Source organism: Phocoena sinus, chromosome 8, assembly GCF_008692025.1.
Source record: "Phocoena sinus isolate mPhoSin1 chromosome 8, mPhoSin1.pri, whole genome shotgun sequence".
Classification (NCBI taxonomy): Eukaryota; Metazoa; Chordata; class Mammalia; order Artiodactyla; family Phocoenidae; genus Phocoena; species Phocoena sinus.
This window is the reverse complement of record NC_045770.1, coordinates 75,756,504-75,776,226: the sequence shown is the minus strand read 5'-3', so window position 1 is coordinate 75,776,226 and position 19,723 is coordinate 75,756,504. Positions and strand designations below refer to the sequence as shown.

Here is a 19,723-nt window from a genome sequence, read left to right as displayed (position 1 = left end):
TCCTCAAGAACTCCAGACCTTTAATTAGTATTTAAAATATTCTCAAAAAGAGAAATTCCCAAATGAACATTTATTATGTATGGAATTATAGAAATAATTTTACTAAACTTTGGATGTGAGGAGCTTAATAATAGATTAACAACTAAACAATCTCTTAAGAATGCAAAAAGCAAGAGACATGTCTTAGATTTGTATTATGGTAAATACGTATATATTATTTACATATTATTGAAATAACGTTTAAGATGTTAAATTCTTATTATTCAAAACAAAGAAAATGAGAAAAAGCCAATAATATGAGATACTCTGTGAAGTATCAAACATAAGGAGAATAAATACTTCTTTTGAGTATTAATTTTTTAGAAAAATTTGCCTTTTATTTACACTTACGGTATTTCTTTTTTTTTTTTTTTTTGCGGTACGCGGGCCTCTCACTGTTGTGGCCTCTCCCGTTGTGGAGAACAGGCTCCGGATGCACAGGGTCAGTGGCCATGGCTCACGGGCCCAGGCGCTCCGCGGCATGTGGGATCTTCCCGGACCGGGGCACGAACCCGTGTCCCCTGCATCGGCAGGCAGACTCTCAACCACTGAGCCACCAGGGAAGCCCCTCTTACGGTATTTCTTAACCTGTCCATTTTACTTGCTAGATTTTGCACTCATCTGTGGCCCCATAACATTTAACAGGGCATCTCATAGGTAGAAGACATTCAATAGTCTTCGTTGTGAGATCTTGTGAGAAGGCACTGGTCTAATTTTGTATTCCCAGGACTTAGTCTGAGACATAGCAAATAATCAAAACAATGATGATGGAACTGAAATAAATATAGGCTTGAGGAATGAATGAACAAAATGCAAACATTTGGTCTAAAGAGATTCATTTTTACCATGAATTCATGGACATCTGAGAAACTTAGCTTAGCGATTACACTATCTTGGCTTTTAATAGCACCATTATAGTCACTGTAAACATATTTGTTCTAACCTATTTGCTATATAGCAGTATATCAATTTTATTTATAAGCATTAAACCATCCCAACAGATGATATCAGAAAAATCATCTGGAGCTCTTAAATTGGAAAGAAAAATTGGGATCAGAAGGCATATAATATTGAAGACTGAAAAACCAATGATGGTAACCTTTGTATTCCCAGTTCTCCCTGAAAAAATATAATCTAATATGACAAAATGATCAGTACCCAAAAGGCAGTAAAAATATTTACAAATATTTGGACATGGAACTTAAGTTTGGTGTAGAGATAACATGAAATATGTGAAATCTAGGAATTCAAATCCTATATTCTAAATCTCTTTCCAGGCACCCCTAGTCATCATTTTTTTTTAACCTTCTATATCCAATCCACTAGGTCCAATAAATTCTGTCATAAAAGTCTTTTTCTTTTTTTTCTTTCTTTCTAATTTTTTTTTTTTTTTTTTTTTTTTGGCTTTATCATGAGGCATGTGGGATCTTAGTTCCTCAACCAGGGATTGAACCTGCAATCCCTGCATTGGAAGCGCAGAGTCTTAACCATTGGGACCACCAGGGAAGTCCCATAAAAGCCTTTTTCTAATCCATAGTCCCCTCTTTCCTGTTACCAGTGCCTTGGATATGACCTTCAATATCTCTTACTGGAAAATTTTTTTTTTTTTTTTTTTGTGGTACGCGGGCCTCTCACTGTTGTGGCCTCTCCCGCTGCGGAGCACAGGCTCCGGACGCGCAGGCTCAGCGGCCATGGCTCACGGGCCCAGCTGCTCCGTGGCATGTGGGATCTTCCCGGACCGGGGCACGAACCCGCGTCCCCTGCATCAGCAGGCGGACTCTCAACCACTGCCCCACAAGGGAAGCCCTATTACTGGAAAATTTTAACAGCCTCCTTACTTCCCTGACTTCAGTCTTGCATCCTTCTACTATCTGTCCTGTTTCCAAGAGAGTAATGTTTCTAAAGCACAAGATTAAACAATGACCGTTTCCTCCTTTAAAGGTTTTCTCCTTTCATCTTAGCAGTGTTCTTCATGATTTTTTACTGATAAACATTCAAATCTTACCAGCCACGCCTCCTAAATGAAGAACTAAATGCACAATGCTCTTCTTTAGCCCAGTGCTCTGTACTGGTTCTCTCTACCTGGGATATTCTTAACTAACTTGTTTACCTAGCAACCTGCTACTTCTCTCAAGACACACTCAAGAATAATCACTGTGAAACTTTCCCTGAGGTTGTCATAAAGGTAGGTGCTCTTTCCTCTGTGCTCTGTTCTTTCATGAGAATCACTCTGCTGTAATTATTATGCACTTGTGTGCCTTCCTGCAAATATCTTTGTGTTAGGAAACCACGTTCTGATTACCTTTATAGCCCTAGCCTCTTGCTGATATCTAGCGATGCTAAATAAATGCTCATTAAAGGAATGTGGGCATTGTAATTATGCATCTATAGACAATTCCTTTCTACTTTTTTTTTTTTTTTTTTTTTTTTTTTTTTTTTTTTTTTTTGCGTTACGCGGGCCTCTCAATGTTGTGGCCTCTCCCGTTGCGGAGCACAGGCTCCGGACGCGCAGGCTCAGCGGCCATGGCTCACGGGCCTAGCCACTCCGCGGCATGTGGGATCTTCCCGGACCGGGGCACGAACCCGTGTCCCCTGCATCGGCAGGCGGACTCTCAACCACTGCGCCACCAGGGAAGCCCTCTACTTTTAAGGATATTTTTATTTTTAACAAGTCTTCCCATAAAAAACTTTCATAAAACCATAAAATCAACAGGGAGAGGAAATAAAACCATACCTGATATAGGCCTTCAAGCATCATGACAGAGAACACCATGATCTTCAAATTACTCGTAAGTAAAGAAATAAACCCAGTTCCAACTGAGTACCTATTACCAGCTGCCATACCTGAGGTACAGAGAGCAGTGAAGAAGATGCTTAAGAAATTCTAGGGAAAACATGTAAAGTAGGGTGGGACATTAGACAAACACAGACAAAATAATCCCTGGGAAAAAGTCTAACTAAATGCCATAATACTGAACACATGTTGGGACTTGGTAATTCGTAGTACTAGCTAAAAGAAAGGGATCTGAAAATGAGTAAGCCTGGAAGTGGCAGCCTCAGAAAAGCAATGTTTCTGGGGAAGAATCAGATATAAAGTGTGGTACTTCTTAAAAGTGGCAGAAAAGAGAGAGAGTTAGGATTCTATAGAAATGAAAGAAAAGGCGCATGACAAGCACAGGATATCATCCATGAAAGAAACTGCATGGAATAGGAAAAAAAACTAACAGAAGAGTGTACTCTAATGCTAGAAACTCCATGAATTAAACACAAACAGAAAAAAGCAGAGCATACTATACAAAATTATGTTTAAAAAACCCTGAAAATGTGAAACAAAGAGCTTCAGCTAATGAAAATTCTCCCAAAAGAACATGAGGAACACTGTAAAAAAGAAGTACAAACTGAATTAAGTATTCTCAAATAAATAACTGGAAATGTAAGAAAATATCAGAAATATAAAAATAAGAAGTGGGAAAAAACAGGAACAAATAAAACAAGAGATGAAGGAAACCAAAAAACAGAGGAAAGAGAAGAACCCTATAAGATCATGTCAGAACTGATGATGAAATTATGAGGTATTCAAGAGAATAAATGGATACCAAGTGAAAATCTAGTAAAAGATGATAAGAAAAACAGGATACCTATCAAAAGAATGAAAATGACATAGAGAAGTAAAAAGGGTCTCAGGAAAATTGTTTGATATGAAGACAGGCTAAAAAGACCAAACATACAGATAACTGGAGTCCAAAGAAAATAATCAAAGCACTGGAAAATAATTATATTTTAAAACTATAACGCAAGAACACTTTCCAGAAAAACAAACAAACAAAAAAAAAACAAACAAAATAAAAGATACATAGTTAAAGAATCCACCAGGAACAGGGAAAACTGACTTAGAACAACCAATTCCAAGACATAATGTGTTAAAACAATCAGATTTTAAAACAAACAAACAAGCAAACAAAACTCTCCAAGGCCCCAGGCAAGATGATAAATTAATGTACAAAGGCAAAGAACTTCCTACTAAATGAGGACACACCAGAGGCATTTCCAGTAAGATCAGGAACAAGGCAAAGACACCAACTATTATTCAATATTGTTCTGTAATTATCAGCCAATTAATTGAATAAAAGAAAATAATTATAGACATAAGAATTGGTAAAGAAAAGTAAAATATTTCTATTTAAAGATTACATGATAATATACCTCGATAGCCTTAATGAATCAATAAAACTAATTCAATAAAGAATTCATCAGGGCATTAGAATATAAAACTAACACTCAGAAGACAATAACATATAACATGTAAGTAAATACATAATTTATAATAGCAACAAAAATATAAAATACTTAGGATTAAACTTAAGAAAGTTTTATAACTCTATAGCACTCCTGAAAAACCCCAAAGTAGGCTTAAACTAAGACATACATTTCCCTTGACAACTTTTCCTTGATTAGAATGTCTCATCATCAAAATACCAGCCTAGGGCTTCCCTGGTGGCGCAGTGGTTGAGAGTCCGCCTGCCGATGCAGGGCACACGGGACTGGGACATGATGCCCCAGTCCAGAAAGATCCCACTTGCTGCAGAGCGGCTGGGCCCGTGAGCCATGGCCTCTGAGCCTGTGCGACCGGAGCCTGTGCTCCGCAACGGGAGAGGCCACAACAGTGAGAGGCCCGCGTACCGCAAAAAATACAACAACAACAAAAAGTACCAGCCTACCTAAGTTAATTTATAAACTTAATTTGATACCTATAAAAATATCAACCATCTTTTTTAGTAACAAGCTAGACAAGTTGATACTAAAGTTTATATGGAAGAATAAACATGTAGAATGTACAAGGAAACACTGAGAGTAAGAGCTATGATGAGGTATTAGCCCAACTAGATATTAAAACATACTAGAGGTAAGCCACTACAATTAAAAGAGCCTTCTGAATCACTTTGCTGCACACGTGAAACTAACACAACATTGCAAATCAACTATACTCTAATATAAAATAAAAATTAAATTAAATAAATAGCCTGCATGGATAGTTAGCTAGATCAACAGAATAGGCAGAACATCCAGAAAGCAACTCAACTGCATATAGAAATCTAGCATATGATAAAGGTGGTACCTCAAATCACTGAGGCAATGATAAACATTTTAATAATAGATTTGGGACAAGTAGAATAGAAAGTGCATATTTAACTTTATAAGAGACTGTCAAAGTTGTTTTTTTAAAGTTGCTATACCATTTTGCATTCCCACCACCAATGTTTGAGATTTCAAGTTGTTCCATATCCCTGATAGCACTTATTGTTGCCAATCTTTTAGATTTTAGCTATTCTAGTGTGTGTGTGGTGGCATCTTAATGAAATTTTAATTTTTATCCCCTTAGTGAATAAAGATGTTGTACATCTTTTGATGTACTTATTGGCAATCCATAATTATATTCCTTTGGTGATGAATCTTTTATCTTTTGTCCATTTTAAATTTTGTCTTATTATTGAGTTGCAAAATTCCTTAAATAAAAGTCCTTTATTGATATGTGTGTTGCAAATATTTTCTCCAGTCTGTGTTTTGCCTTTTTATTTTTGTAACTGTCTTTTAAAGAGCATACATTTTTAATTTTAATGAAGTTAAATTTATACATTTTTTTAAATTGTGCTTTTTGCATTTGATCTGAAAAGTCCATGCCTAACTCCAAACCACATACGATTTTCTCCTATATGTTCTCCTAGAAGTTTTATAGTTGTAACGCTTACAATTAGTTCTCTCATCCATTACAAGTTAGTTTAAATTTTTGTACAGGAAAGAAGCAAGATTCACATTTTTCATGTAGAGAGCCACTTGTTCTAGCATCATATGTTGAAAGGACTATCCTTTCCCCAATGAATGACCAGGCACTGTTGTTGAAAATCAATTGACTATATATATGTGGATCTATTTCTGGACTCTCCTTTTATTAAAGATTTTTCTTTGGAATAATTTCAAATATATAAAAAATTTACAAGAATAATTCAAATAATACCCATATATCCTTTAATTCTTTTATTGTAAAAATATTGCTGCATTTGCATTTTATCTCACTTCATATATTATATTTCCCCATATATACATGCCTTTTTCTGAACCACTTGCAAGTAAGTTGGTTGAATATGTACATCATGGTCCTTTACCCTTAAAAACTTTATTGTCTATTACTAATAATAAGGATATTATCCTACATAATCACTGAGAAGAAACCTTAGGAATAAGAGCTGTTTTCTGCAGTTCCTCCCTCTGTGATAATATAGTGTTTTCTTTCTTGTCTTTTCGATTACCTAGTTAAAAATTTTACACCTAGCTATCAATTCTTTACATTAAATTGTGTTAAAAATTTAAGTTTATTTAAAAACTTATTTCATTACTGAAATGGAAAAGCAGTATAATTTGCTATAAATGAAAAGTTATAATAATAGGATGAAAAGGTTTAAAATGTTATTAAATTTAAGCTAGATACTGCCATCTGATGGAAAAATCTGAGCTTCCACTTTGTTGTAAAAGAAAATCAGCAAGTGCTAACAAGGTACTGACCTGAGGTGTAATGCATTTGTCTAGATCAAGGGTTATAAGTACAAACCTTTGGGGAATATTTATAGCAGAAACATCTGTAGACAGCCAAATACTCTCAATATATTTTGAACAATGTAAAATATGTAAACCTCATTCTGACAACTTTGCTTTTTTGAAAACATACCATGAAAATATTCTCCAAGGGCACTAATTGTAATAGTGAAAAGTTTGAAACAGCCTAATCTTTTTCAATAGAAGAATAGACAAATAAGTTATGCAAAATTTATAATATGGTACCCTGTGTTGTGTTAAAAAGCACAAGATAGATCTGTGTGTACTCAAAGGGAAGTATGCCAATAATATACTATTTAGTGATAAAAGAAAATCTTAGCAAAAAAGTAAATAAAGATTCCATTGCTCCAGGAAAAAAAAAAAAGTGTATGTATTTTACTTCACATGCACATAAAAATAAGACTGAATGGCTATTACCAAATAGCCATAGTTACTTCTGTGGAATTCAATGGAGGTGTAATTTCACTTAAAACTTTGCACATCTCTTTATTGCTTGGAATTTTTTAGATACATGTCCTACTTTTATAATTAAAAAAATTAAATGGCCATTAATCAGAACAATTAAAATATCCATCCAATCAAGAGTTTATATAAAGATTTACGGAAACCACAGTTTATATGCTAGTTGCCTTCTATTTATTCTTAAAAATGTCGCCTCTCATTTGCCTTAAATGAAACTGTTGGAATAACATTTCACTTGGTTTGGATGTAGACATCAAAATCAGTCTCATAAAAAGGAGGCTGTGATGCTGTGCAAGCAGAGCAGTAAAAGCATACCTCACTGAGTAAAAATACTGCTACTAGCAACCAGGGGTCTGTAATCTGATTGTTTCTTTATTGAAATCATAGCAGGAGTCTCCTAACATCCTGTATGCATGTAATATTGTCATGGTTCAAAGCAAGAACCTGCAACCATAGTCTTCTTGCATAGCTAATGAAACTGTCTAAAGAATTGAGATAATAGAACAATTGCCTTCACAGCTTTCTGAGATCAACACACACACAAACATCCATACATGACCTTTCTGCTATCCTCTAAATTCCTAGATGCAGAGGAAAACAAACAAACAAAAAATTACTGTGTTAAACACTAAGTGCTAACCCCATGCTAAGAAAATATACATATCATTTAATTATCAAATAACCCCATAAGGAAAGTACTATTGCTATTCCTATTTTACAGATATAAGTCTCATAGAGGTTAAATAACCTGACCATATTTATATGCTTCTAAGAGAAAGAGCTTGGATTTGAACCCCATGTACCTAAATGCTAAGGCCCAACTTCTGAACCATCAAGCTATCTCTGCACTGTGGTTAAGACCATTCTGACAACAGCATTTTGCTCACAAATGAATGACTAAATGGTAGCATAGATACAAAACTGGGAAGATGGGAAATGTAGTGGGTGAGAATAGTAGTAAAAAGAATGGAATACGATGCCATTGTGAATAAAAACCACGTAATCAAGTTTTAATCAGTTTGATTCTGTGTAAGAAACTTACCTAATCAAATTAAAAGGCTGCTCCTTGTAAAAATAGGAAAACCGAGCCCAGTTCTGGCAAAGTGTGTACCTTTCATTGACAGGATTCGGAGGTTCTGATGGCTTCCAATATTGACCCTACAGACACGCAAGAAGAAATTACTGAATGACAAAGCAAAAGACAAGGGTGAATAAAGGAACACTGCTTTTATAAAAAGCCTAGTGAATGAAGCAAATGTTTTCTTTCACTTTTCGATTTGGATTTTCATATTCTATTGATGTAAATTACTAAATCATTTAGTGTATTGTAGAGTGTAGTACATTTGCTACACTCTACAATAAATGAAAATAATAGTGCTTTATTTATTAAATTTTCACAGCCAGCTATCTAAAAACACAAGTTAAAGTCTGAGACTTTGGCTTTACTCAAGCTGCTCCTTTGACCTGGAGTCCTCCTTTCATCTCTACTCAAATTCCAACAGTCACAGCTCAGGGATTCCCACAACTGTATAACTGGCTGGGACTTTGGAAATAGGCTGACATTTTTATATTATAGATGGAAAAACTGAACCCCAAGCAAAATTAAGTGAATGATCCAAAGTCACACAGCTATGACTGGAATCTCCTCTAGGCAACCTGTCTTGTCCTCACTGGCCATCGCTGATATGTTTCCCAAAGGACTTAAAATATACAACAGACTTTAGCACTTAAAAGCCTCAATATTGTTTCACGTGTAAGTTCCTTCCCCATTTTTAATATAAAGTTAATTAGGGCCTAGCAGAGCACTGTCTACACATAGCTGTTCCATATTTTCTCTTGAACTGTTTGCCTAGACAAGTAAACTACTGAAGACAACACTGAGCAAACACCCAATCTAAACTTAAGCACATATGAAAATCTCTGTATGACAAGGTATAAGATTTTATATCATCCAGATTCCAAATTTTGTCTTCTTCTATAGGTTGTCCAACTGAATCTTGAGAAATGAAATAGAAAAAAAGAAAAATGCTGCCTATTTGCGTATCTTTAAAAAAAAAAAAAAAGGTTCTTTAAAGTACATAAGAGAAAAATCCAGTACCTAAATCTGTATTCAGGAGAGAAGAAAGGAAAAAAGGTAAAATTAATAGTAAATGATAGTTCTCTGTAGGAAGAGCTCAGTAACACTGATTTTCTAGTGACCGTGGAGGACTCTGCTGGAAGGCTAGATATATGGAATAAAATTGCTGGTGACTGAGGACAGTTTGGCTTTATGACCTGGTGAGAGTAAGAAAAGAATCAATGCCCTAAAAATAAACAAACAAACAAAATAATCCTCAAAATCTTCAAAAGAAGAATGAGCCCTTTTGTGAAGAATGATTAACAAAGAATGTGTTGCAAAGTGTTTATTAACCTGCTATAGATCTCTCTACTTGATCAAACGCTGTGGCATTATTTAGAATCCATAATCCCCTAGAAGTTCTTTTGCCCCAGGGAAAAGTGTGTGTATGTGTGTATGCGGGGTGGGGTAGTTTCTCTAACACAAGTTAAATTCACCTGAATTGATACTAGTGTTGAGAACTGCCACTCATTTTGAAAAATTCCGCTAACATACCAAAGATAATCAACTAACCAATGTTGAACAGACCTAGAGTCAACAGTTAACATACTGTTGAATAAATATTGACAGAGGAAAGCTGGAAAAGAGAGAGATTGGCTTTGGGCTGTTGGAAACCATGACAGCAACATCATTTTCAAAAACATGGGCAGGACTTCCCTGGTGGCACAGTGGTTAAGAATCCACCTGCCAATGCAGGGGACACAGGTTCGATCCGTGGTCTGGGAAAATCCCACGTGCAGAGGAGCAACTAAGCCTGTGTGCCAGAACTACTGAGCCTGCACTCTAGAGCCGGGAGCCACAACTACTGAGCCTGTGTACTGCAACTACTGAAGCCTGCACGCCTAGAAACCCGTGCTCCACAAGAAGAAGCCACCGCAATGAGAAACCTACACACTGCAATGAAGAGTAGCCCCTGCTTGCTATAACTAGAGGAAGCCCACGCGCATCAGTGAAGACCCAATGCAGCCAATAAGTAAATAATAAAATAAAAATTAAAATTAAAAAAAGGGCAATGATTTAGATGCTACTTGTTTAAATAGAAATACCTAGTTCTTTTATATTCCAAAGGAATGTGTTTCTCGAAAAGAGGTCATCATCAAAAAGTCTTTACAAGTATAGCAGAGTTAAACAGGAAAAAAGGAAACCAAGGTTCCAGGAGATGATCCAAACTAGTTTATATGTGTTCAACAGGTGATGAAATTTAAACACTGAATATCCAAAAGGAAAGGTTTCTCTCAGAAACCCCCAGAAACTAGGCTATCTCAGTTGACAAGCCAAGTTTTAGGTTTGGTTGAATGGGTGCACCTTATAAAATGTCACTTCTTTGTTGAACTCAGTATTTTTGTACATGATCTGCCAGCCTCAATCCTACTCCAGAATCTCGGTTGTTTGTCTGAATCTTTCTTATGGACTGAAGTCTTTAGCTTTTTTTGCAGTTGTACTTATGCTTTATTTCCCAGAAATTCCTAGTCTGTGAGCTTGGATTCATAGTTGTGTTCCAGTAATACCTAACAGAATACTTTACATATAATTAAAACCAACTATACATTTGACGAATGAATACATGAATGCATGCAATTTAAGTCCTTTACAACTTAACTTTATAAATAAGAAAAGATTTGATGGATAGAAATTTCCAAAAGTTATGTCCTAAAATGTTCTTTTAATATAACTGCTATTTTCAATATGTGTTCTAAAGAAAATTCATGTGCAAATGTAATAATTTTTAAATGAATTTCCACCGAAATCTCAATGTAGAGAGGTAATAACTATGTGTTTCAGCATAGTTCTCAGCTTGGACCTAGGGAGTCTGTGGGGATTTTCCCAACATGAGCGAGATTAAGCAACCCGTCATAAAACAGGAAGCAAATGGAAGATTCCTTCTCCCAACAAGGCAGCCTCTGAATGTGGGAAAGGGAAAATGGGCTCAGTATTTCAAGACCAAGCACATACTTACATCATGGAGTGGAAAGGCAGATGAATAAGTGTGAGAATTTAGCAGTCTTTCAATCCCAAACCTTTTCTTCCCATCCTCTATGCCAAAAGGACACCGTGAGAGAATATAATAAACCTATAAGGTAAGCATAAAGAAACACACATTTCAGAACTTTATGCTTTCTATAGTTTTTTCAAGTCACAATTTAACAGAGTCTACTTTGCCTCAGTACAGGCTCTGATTATGGAAGGAACCTTCCCCTTTCTGTTTGGGGGAAGATGTAGAGGTTGGGGTTGTATGGAGTCACAGGTATTTCACCTCCTGGGTATGAGAGCTCCTTATTCCCTTGGGGAGAGGGGGAATGGGTCATATAAGTTATTTTTCTTCTCCTGTCCCAAGCTCCCCTGCGAGTCCTTTGTACCAGAATTCATACTATAATCAGGGTTTCAAGTTAGAGTCCAATACCACTGCTACTAATAGTTCAGGTAGGATAATATGGAGTAGAATTGACACTTGGCCAAGCTGTCTTGAATACTTTTCATTAATTACTCTGATGTTTTGAATAGGGCCTTTTCTTGATATCAGAATTTATTAACTCAAGATTATCACACCTCTGCAACTACTTTGCAATCATTTACATATCTTTATCAGTTTTTTCCTCCATATAATTTGGGCTTTGTGTCCTCTGCTTTTGTATATTTCTCAATTCAATCTCATCTGTTTTTTGTCTTGCAGGAACTTTCCAGTATTTCTGCTTTTCTGACTGCTGACTTTGGCCATTTTAGCACTGTTCTATTTTTTTTCTATTTTTTTTAATCTCAAAAAAAAAGTTTATTTCTACGGCAGGAGAGAATAGAGGTTAAAAGAATCTTCCCAAGCTGACCATAACTTTTTTTTTTTTTTACATTTTTGGTTCCATAAACTTTATTTTTCCTTTTTTAAAAATATCTTTATTGGAGTATAATTGCCCCACAATGTTGTTAGATTCTGCGTATAACAAAGTGAGTCAGCCATACATACACATATATCCCCATATCCCTTCCCTCTTGCATCTCCCTCCCACCCTCCCCATCCCACCCCTCTGGGTGGTCACAAAGTACTGAGCTGATCTCCCTGTGTCATAGGCTGCTTCCCACTAGCTATCTAGTCTACATTTGTATATATGTAAATGCCACTCTCTCACTTCTTCTCAGCTTACCCTTCCCCCACCCCGTGTCCTCAAGTCCACTCTCTATGTCCATGTCTTTATTCCTGTCCTGCCCCTAGACTCCTCAGAAAAATTTTTTTTCTTTTAGATTCCATATATATGTGTTAGCATATGGTATTTGTTTTTCTTTCTGAATTATTCACTCTGTAGGACAGACTGTAGGTCCATCCACCTCACTATAAATAACTCAATTTCGTTTCTCTTTATGACTTAGTAATATTCCATTGTATATATGTGCCACATTTCTTTATCCATTCATCTGTCAATGGACACTTAGGTTGCTTCCATGTCCTGGCTATTGTAAATAGAGCTGCAGTGAACATTGTGGTACATGAATCTTTTTGAATTATGGTTTTCTCAGGGTATATGCCCAGTAGTGGGATTGCTGGGTCATATGGTAGTTGTATTTTTAGTTTTTTAAGGAACCTCCATACTGTTCTCCACAGTGGCTGTATCAATTTACATTCTCACCAACAGTGCAAGAGGGTTCCCTTTTCTCCACAGCCTCTCTAGCATTTGTTGCTTGTAGATTTTTTGATGATGGCCATTCTGACCTGTGTGAGGTGATACCTCATTGTGGTTTTAATTTGTACTCCTCTAATGATTAGTGATGTTCAGCATCCTTTCATGTGTTTGTTGGCAATCTGTATATTTTCTTTGGAGAAATGTCTATTTAGGTCTTCTGCCCATTTTTGGATTGCATTGTTTGTTTTATTGATATTGAGCAGCATGAGCTGTTTGTATATTTTGGAGATTAATCCTTTGTCAGTTGCTTCATTAGCAATTATTTTCTCCCATTCTGAGGGTTGTATTTTTGTCTTGTTTATGGCTTGCTTTGCTGTGCAAAAGATTTTAAGTTTCATTAGGTCCCATTCGTTTACTTTTGTTTTTATTTCCATTTCTCTAGAAGGTGTGTCCAAAAGGATATTGCTGTGATTTATGTCATAGAGTGTTCGGCCTATGTTTTCCTGTAAGAGTTTTAGTGTCTCGCCTTAAATTTAGGTCTTTAATACATTTTGAGTTTATTTTTTTGTATGGTGTTAAGGAGTGTTCTAATTTCATTCTCTTACATGTAGCTGTCCAGTTTTCCCAGCAACATTTATTGAAGAGGCTGTCTTTTCTCCATTGTATATTCTTGCCTCCTTTATCAAAGATAAGGGGACCATATGTGTGTGAGTTCATCTCCAGGCTTTCTATCCTGTTCCATTGATCTATATTTCTGTTTTTGTGCCAGTACCATACTGTCTTGACTACTGTAGCTTTGTAGTATAGTCTGAAGTCCAGGAGCCTGATTCATCCAGCTCCGTTTTTCGTTCTCAACATTGCTTTAGCTATTCGGGGTCTTTTGTGTTTCCATACAAATTGTGAAATTTTTTGTTATAGTTCTGTGAAAAATGAAATTGGTAGCTTGATAGGGATTGCACTGAATCTGCAGATTGGTTTGGGTTTTTTTCACAATGTTGATTCTTCCAATCCAAGAACATGGTATATCTCTCCACCTGTTTGTATCATCTTTCTTTCATCAGTGTCATAGTTTTCTGCATACAGGTCTTTTGTCTCCTTAGGTACGTTTATTCCTAGGTATTTTATTCTTTTTGTTGCAATGGTAAATGGCAGCATTTCCTTAATTTCTCTTTCAGATTTTTCATCATTAGTGTATAGGAATGCAAGAGATTTCTGTGCATTAATTTTGTATCCTGCTACTTTACAAAATTCATTGATTAGATCTAGTGGTTTTCTGGTAGCATCTTTAGGATTCAGTATACATACTATCAAGTCATCTGAAAACAGTGACATTTTAACTACTTCTTTTCCGATTTGGATTCCTTTTACTTCTTTTTCTTCTCTGACTGCTGTGGCTAAAACTTCCAAAACTATGTGGAAAAATAGTGGTGAGAGTGGGCAACCTTGTCTTGTTCCTGCTCTTAGTGGAAATGGTTTCAATTTTTCACCATTGAGAACAATGTTGGCTGTGGGTTTGTCATATATGGCCTTTACTATGTTGAGGTAAGTTCTCTCTATGCCTACTTTCTGGAGAGTTTTTATAATAAATGGGTGTTGAATCTTGTTGAAAACTTTTCTGCATCAATTAAGATTATCATATGGCTTTTATCCTTCAGTTGGTTTATATGGTGTATCATTTTGATTGATTTGTGTATATTGAAGAATCCTTGCATTCCTGGGATAAACCCCACCTGATCATGGTGTATGATCCTTTTAATGTGCTGTTGCATTCTGTTTGTTAGTATTTTGTTGAAGATTTTTGCATTTATGTTCATCAGGGATATTGGCCTGTAGTCTTCTTTTTTTGCCACATCTTTGTCTGGTTTTGGTATCAGGGTGATGGTGGCCTCACAGAATGAGTTTGGGAGTGTTCCTCCCTCTGCTATATTTCGGAAGAGTTTGAGGATAGGTGTAGCTCTTCTCTAAATGTTTGATAGAATTCGCCTGTGAAGCCATCTTGTCCTGGGCTTTTGTTTGTTGGAAGATTATTAATCACAGTTTCAATTTCAGTGCTTGTGATTGGTCTGTTTATATTTTCTATTTCTTCCTGGTTCAGTCACAGAAGGTTGTGCTTTTCTAAGAATTTGTCCATTTCTTCCAGGTTGTCCATTTTATTGGCATATAGTTGCTTGTAGTAATCTCTCAGGATCCTTTGTATTTCTTCAGTGTCAGTTGTTACGTCTCCTTTTCCATTTCTAATTCTATTGATTTGAGTCTTCCTTTTTTCTTGATGAGTCTGGCTAATGGTTATCAATTTTGTTTATCTTCTCAAAGAATCAGATTTTAGTTTTATTGATCTTTGCTATTGTTTCCTTCATTTCTTTTTCATTTATTTCTGATACGATCTTTATGATTTCTTTCCATCTGCTAACTTTGGAGGTTTTTTGTTCTTCTTTCTCTAATTGCTTTAGGTGTAAGGTTAGGTTGTTTATTTGAGATGTTTCTTGTCTCTTGAGGTAGCATTGTATTGCTATAAACCTCCCTCTTAGAACTGCTTTTGCTGCATCCCATAGGTTTTGGGTTGTCATGTCATGTTTTCATTGTCATTTGTTTCTAGGTATTTTGATTTCCTCTTTGATTTCTTCAGTGATCTCTTGGTTATTTAGTAGCTTTTTTCCTGTAATTGATATCGAGTCTCATAGCATTGTGGTCAGAAAAGATACTTGATACAATTTCAATTTTCTTAAATTTACCAAGGCTTGATTTGTGACCCAAGATATGATCTATCCTGGAGAATGTTCCATGAGCACTTGAGAAGTAAGTGTATTCTGTTGTTTTTGGATGGAATGTCCTATAAATATCATTTAAGTCCGTCTTGTTTAATGTGTCATTTAAATTTTGTGTTTCCTTATTTATTTTCATTTTGGATGATCTGTTCATTGGTGAAAGTGGGGTGTTAAAGTCCCCTACTATGATTGTGTTACTGTCGATTTCCCCTTTTATGACTGTTAGCACTTGCCTTATGTATTGAGGTGCTCCTATTTGGGTGCATAAATATTTACAATTGTTATATCTTCTTCTTGGATTGATCCTTTGATCATTATGTAGTGTCCTTCTTTGTCTCTTGTAATAGTCTTTATTTTAAAGTCATTTATGTCTGATATGAGAATTGCTACTGCAGCTTTCTTATGATTTCCATTTGCATGGAATACCTTTTTCCATCCCCACACTTTCAGTTTCTATGTGTCCCTAGGTCTGAAGTGAGTCTCTTGTAGACAGCATATATATGGGTCTTGTTTTTATATCCATTCAGCCAGTCTATGTCTTTTGGCTGGAGCATTTAATCCATTTACATTTAAGATAATTATCAATATGCATGTTCCTATTACCATTTTCTTAATTGTTTTGGGTTTGTTATTGTAGGTCTTTTCCTTGTCCTGTGTCTCCTGCCTAGAGAATCTCCTTTAGCATTTGTTGTAAAGCTGGTTTGGTGGTGTTGAATTCTCTTAGATTTTGCTTGTCTGTAAAGGTTTTAATTTCTCCTTTGAATCTGAATGAGTTCCTTGCAGGGTAGATGAATCTTGGTTGTAGTTTTTTCCCTTTCACCACTTTAAATATGTCCTGCCACTCCCTTCTGGCTTGCAGAGTTTCTGCTGAAAGATCAGCTGTTAACCTTATGGGGATTCCCTTGTGTGTTATTTGTTGCTTTTCCCTTGCTGCTTTTAATATTTTTCCTTTGTATTTAATTTTTGATAGTTTGATTAATATGTGTCTTGGTGTGTTTCTCCTTGGTTTTATCCTGTATGGGACTCTCTGTGCTTCCTGGACTTGACTGAGTATTTCCTTTCCCATATTAGGGAAGTTTTCAACTATAATCTCTTCAAATATTTTCTCAGTCCCTTTCTTTTTGTCTTCTTCTTCTGGGACCCCTATAATTCGAATGTTGTTGTGTTTAATGTTGTCCCAGAGGTTTCTGAAACTCTCCTCAATTCTTTTCATTCTGTTTGTTTATTCTGCTCTGCAGTAGCTATTTCCACTATTTTATCTTCCAGGTCACTTATCCATTCTTCTGCCTCAGTTATTCTGCTATTGATTTCTTCTAGAGAATTTTTTTTTTTTTTTTTGGCTGCATTGGGTCTTTGTTGCTGTGCACACGTTTTCTCTAGTTGCAGTGAGTGGGGACTACTCTTCGTTGCGGTGCATGGGTTTCTCATTACGGTGGCTTCTCTTGTTGTGGAGCATGGGCTCCAGACGCGCGGGCTTCAGTAGTTGCAGCAAACGGGCTCAGTAGTTGTGGCTCGCGGGCTCTAGAGCACAGGCTCAGTAGTTGTGGCGCACTGGCTTAGTTGCTCCGCGGCATGTGGGATCTTCCCGGACCAGGGCTCGAACCCGTGTCCCCTACATTGGCAGGCGGATTCTTAACCACTGTGCCACCAGGGAAGCCCCCCTTCTAGAGAAATTTTTATTTCATTTATTGTGTTGTTCATCATTGTTTGTTTGCTCTCTAGTTCTTCTAGGTCCTTGTCAAACATTTCTTGTATTTTCTCCATTCTATTTCCAAGATTTTGGATCATCTTTACTATCATTACTCTGAATTCTTCTTCAGGTAGACTGCCTATATCCTCTTCATTTGTTTGGTTTGATAGGTTCTTATCTTGCTCCTTCATCTGCTGTGTGCTTCTCTGTCTTCTGATTTTGCTTAACTTACTGTGTTTGGGGTTTCTTTTTTGCAGGCTGCAGGTTTGTAGTTCCCATTATTTTTGGTGTCTGCCCGGAGGGGACTGGTGCATGCGTTCTGGTGGATGAGGCTGGATCTTGTCTTTCTGGTGGGCAGGACTGTGTCCAGTGGTGTTTTGGAGTGTCTGTGAACTTATTATTTTAGGCAGCCTCTCTGCTTATGGGTGGGGTTGTGTTCCTGTCTTGCTCGTTGTTTGGCGTGCAGTGTCCAGCACTGGAGCTTGCTCATCATTGAGTGGAGTTAGGTCTTAGCGTTGAAACAGAGATCTCTGGGACATGTCTCGCCAATTGATATTATGAGGTCTCTGGTGGTCCAATGTCCTGCACTCGGCTCTCCCACCTCAGAGTCTCAGGCCTGACACCCGGCCAGAGTACCAAGACCCTGTCAGCCACACGGCCAGGTACATGTAGAGTTTCATGCCTTTTGGAAAGTCTGAGGTCTTCTGCCAGTGTTCAGTAGGTGTTCTGTAGGAGCTGTTCCACATGTAGATGTGTTTGATGTATTTGTGGGGAGGACGGTGATCTCCACATCTTACTCCTCCACCATCTTGAAGGTCCTTCTTCTTAGCACTGTTTTAGGTATACTTCTCTTCACCCCTCCTTTTAAATATTTTATTGTTTAAGGAATTGTTGATTGCAATGTTTGTCACCCTTGACAAACATTAGATAATCATCATTATTTAATCTGGTTATTCATTTTAAGGGCAGTTTAATATTATGTCTTGGCAAATAAATGATACTTTATGCAAAATCGTTTTGATTTTTATAAATAATGTGATAAATATTAACTATTTTACATACTTTGGATTATTTCTCTAGGAAAGATTCACCAAAAAGATTCTCCAAAAATAACTCTGCACTGGGGAGCTAACAAAGTGGAAAATTTTACTCTTCCAAATATTAAGACTTATTATAAAGCTATGGTAATAAATACAGCATGGTGTTGTCAAACAAAAACAAATCCAAACTTAGGAAAGATTTTAACGATTACTGCAAGAGGATGAGGGGGACTGTTGCAATAGAGAGATCTGGGAACATCTGAAAAGCCAAGCATAAAATGACTTCTTTTATAGGGAGAAGTAAGCCAAGTTCAGGAAGTGTCTTTCTTTGTGTTAAGGAAGGGCTAGTCTACATGCCAACATTGGCTACGGTTGAGGGTGCAGCAAAGTTTAGGGTCTTTTGGGGAAGTAAGTTCAACTGAATTTTGGTTAATTTACCTAACAGTCCTTTGTTTCAAGGGATCAATGAGGATACATAGTTCAGCTAACCATTTATGAAACAAAGAATGGGAATGTGTCTAACGTTTATCACTATAAAGTAATAACGAAAGGAAGAAATTGTAAGGGTAAATATAGATCTAAAATACTACTCAGCCACAAAAAAAGAAGTCAATTTTGCCATTCACAACAACATGGATGGACCTGGGGGTTATTATTCTTAGTGAAATAAGTCAGAGAAAGACAAATACTGTAAGTTATCACTTACAGTAGAATGTGATATGTAGAAACTAAAAAATAAAATAAATGAATGAACATAACAAAACAGAAACAGATTCACAAAGATAGAGAACAAACTAGTGGTTACCAGTGCGGAGAGGGATGGAGGGAGGGGTGAGATAGGGATAGGGAATAAGAGGTACAAACTACTATGAATAAAATAAATAGGATACATGGATATATTGTACAGCACAGGGACTATAGCCAGTATTTTATAACTTTAAATGGAGCATAATCTGCAAAATTATTGAATCACTATGTTGTACAAAAAAAAATGCCTAGTACATAGTAAGTGCTATTTAAGTGTTTGCTATTATTAACAGTAAGGGTATTTTAAGTGATCTCAAAATTATTTTGCACATTTGCAGGGTCACTGGATTAAGTATATACTTCCAAATATGATTACTTTAAGATGAATACAAATTTGGATACATGGGTTTGGTATATGTTATAATATATCAATAAGAAAGAAAGAAAGAAAGAAAGAGAGAGAAAGAAAGAAAGAAAGAAAGAGAGAGAGAGAGAGGGAGGGAGGGAGGGAGGAAGGAAAGAAGGAAGGAAGGGAGAAAGAGAAAGAAGAAAGAGAGTAAAGAAAGATGGAGGGACGGAGGAAGGAAGGAAAGAACTGAAATTTCCCTGGTGCCAAACCTTAGAGCATTTCCTTTAGAGAACTTGTA

The 19,723-nt window shown here is 36.4% G+C and overlaps 1 protein-coding gene across 1 annotated transcript in view; it reads right to left on the bottom strand.

Moving 5' to 3' along the window:
- ANO5 (anoctamin 5) overlaps window positions 1-19,723 on the bottom strand; it is a 98,839-nt gene that overhangs the window by 38,748 nt on the left and 40,368 nt on the right. Inside the window, exons 8-9 of the mRNA XM_032640866.1 lie at window positions 11,184-11,297; window positions 8,153-8,268 (exon numbers count right to left, since the gene is read on the bottom strand). Of these exons, the coding sequence (XP_032496757.1) occupies window positions 8,153-8,268; window positions 11,184-11,297 (230 nt within the window). The remainder of the gene's footprint in view (window positions 1-8,152; window positions 8,269-11,183; window positions 11,298-19,723) is intronic.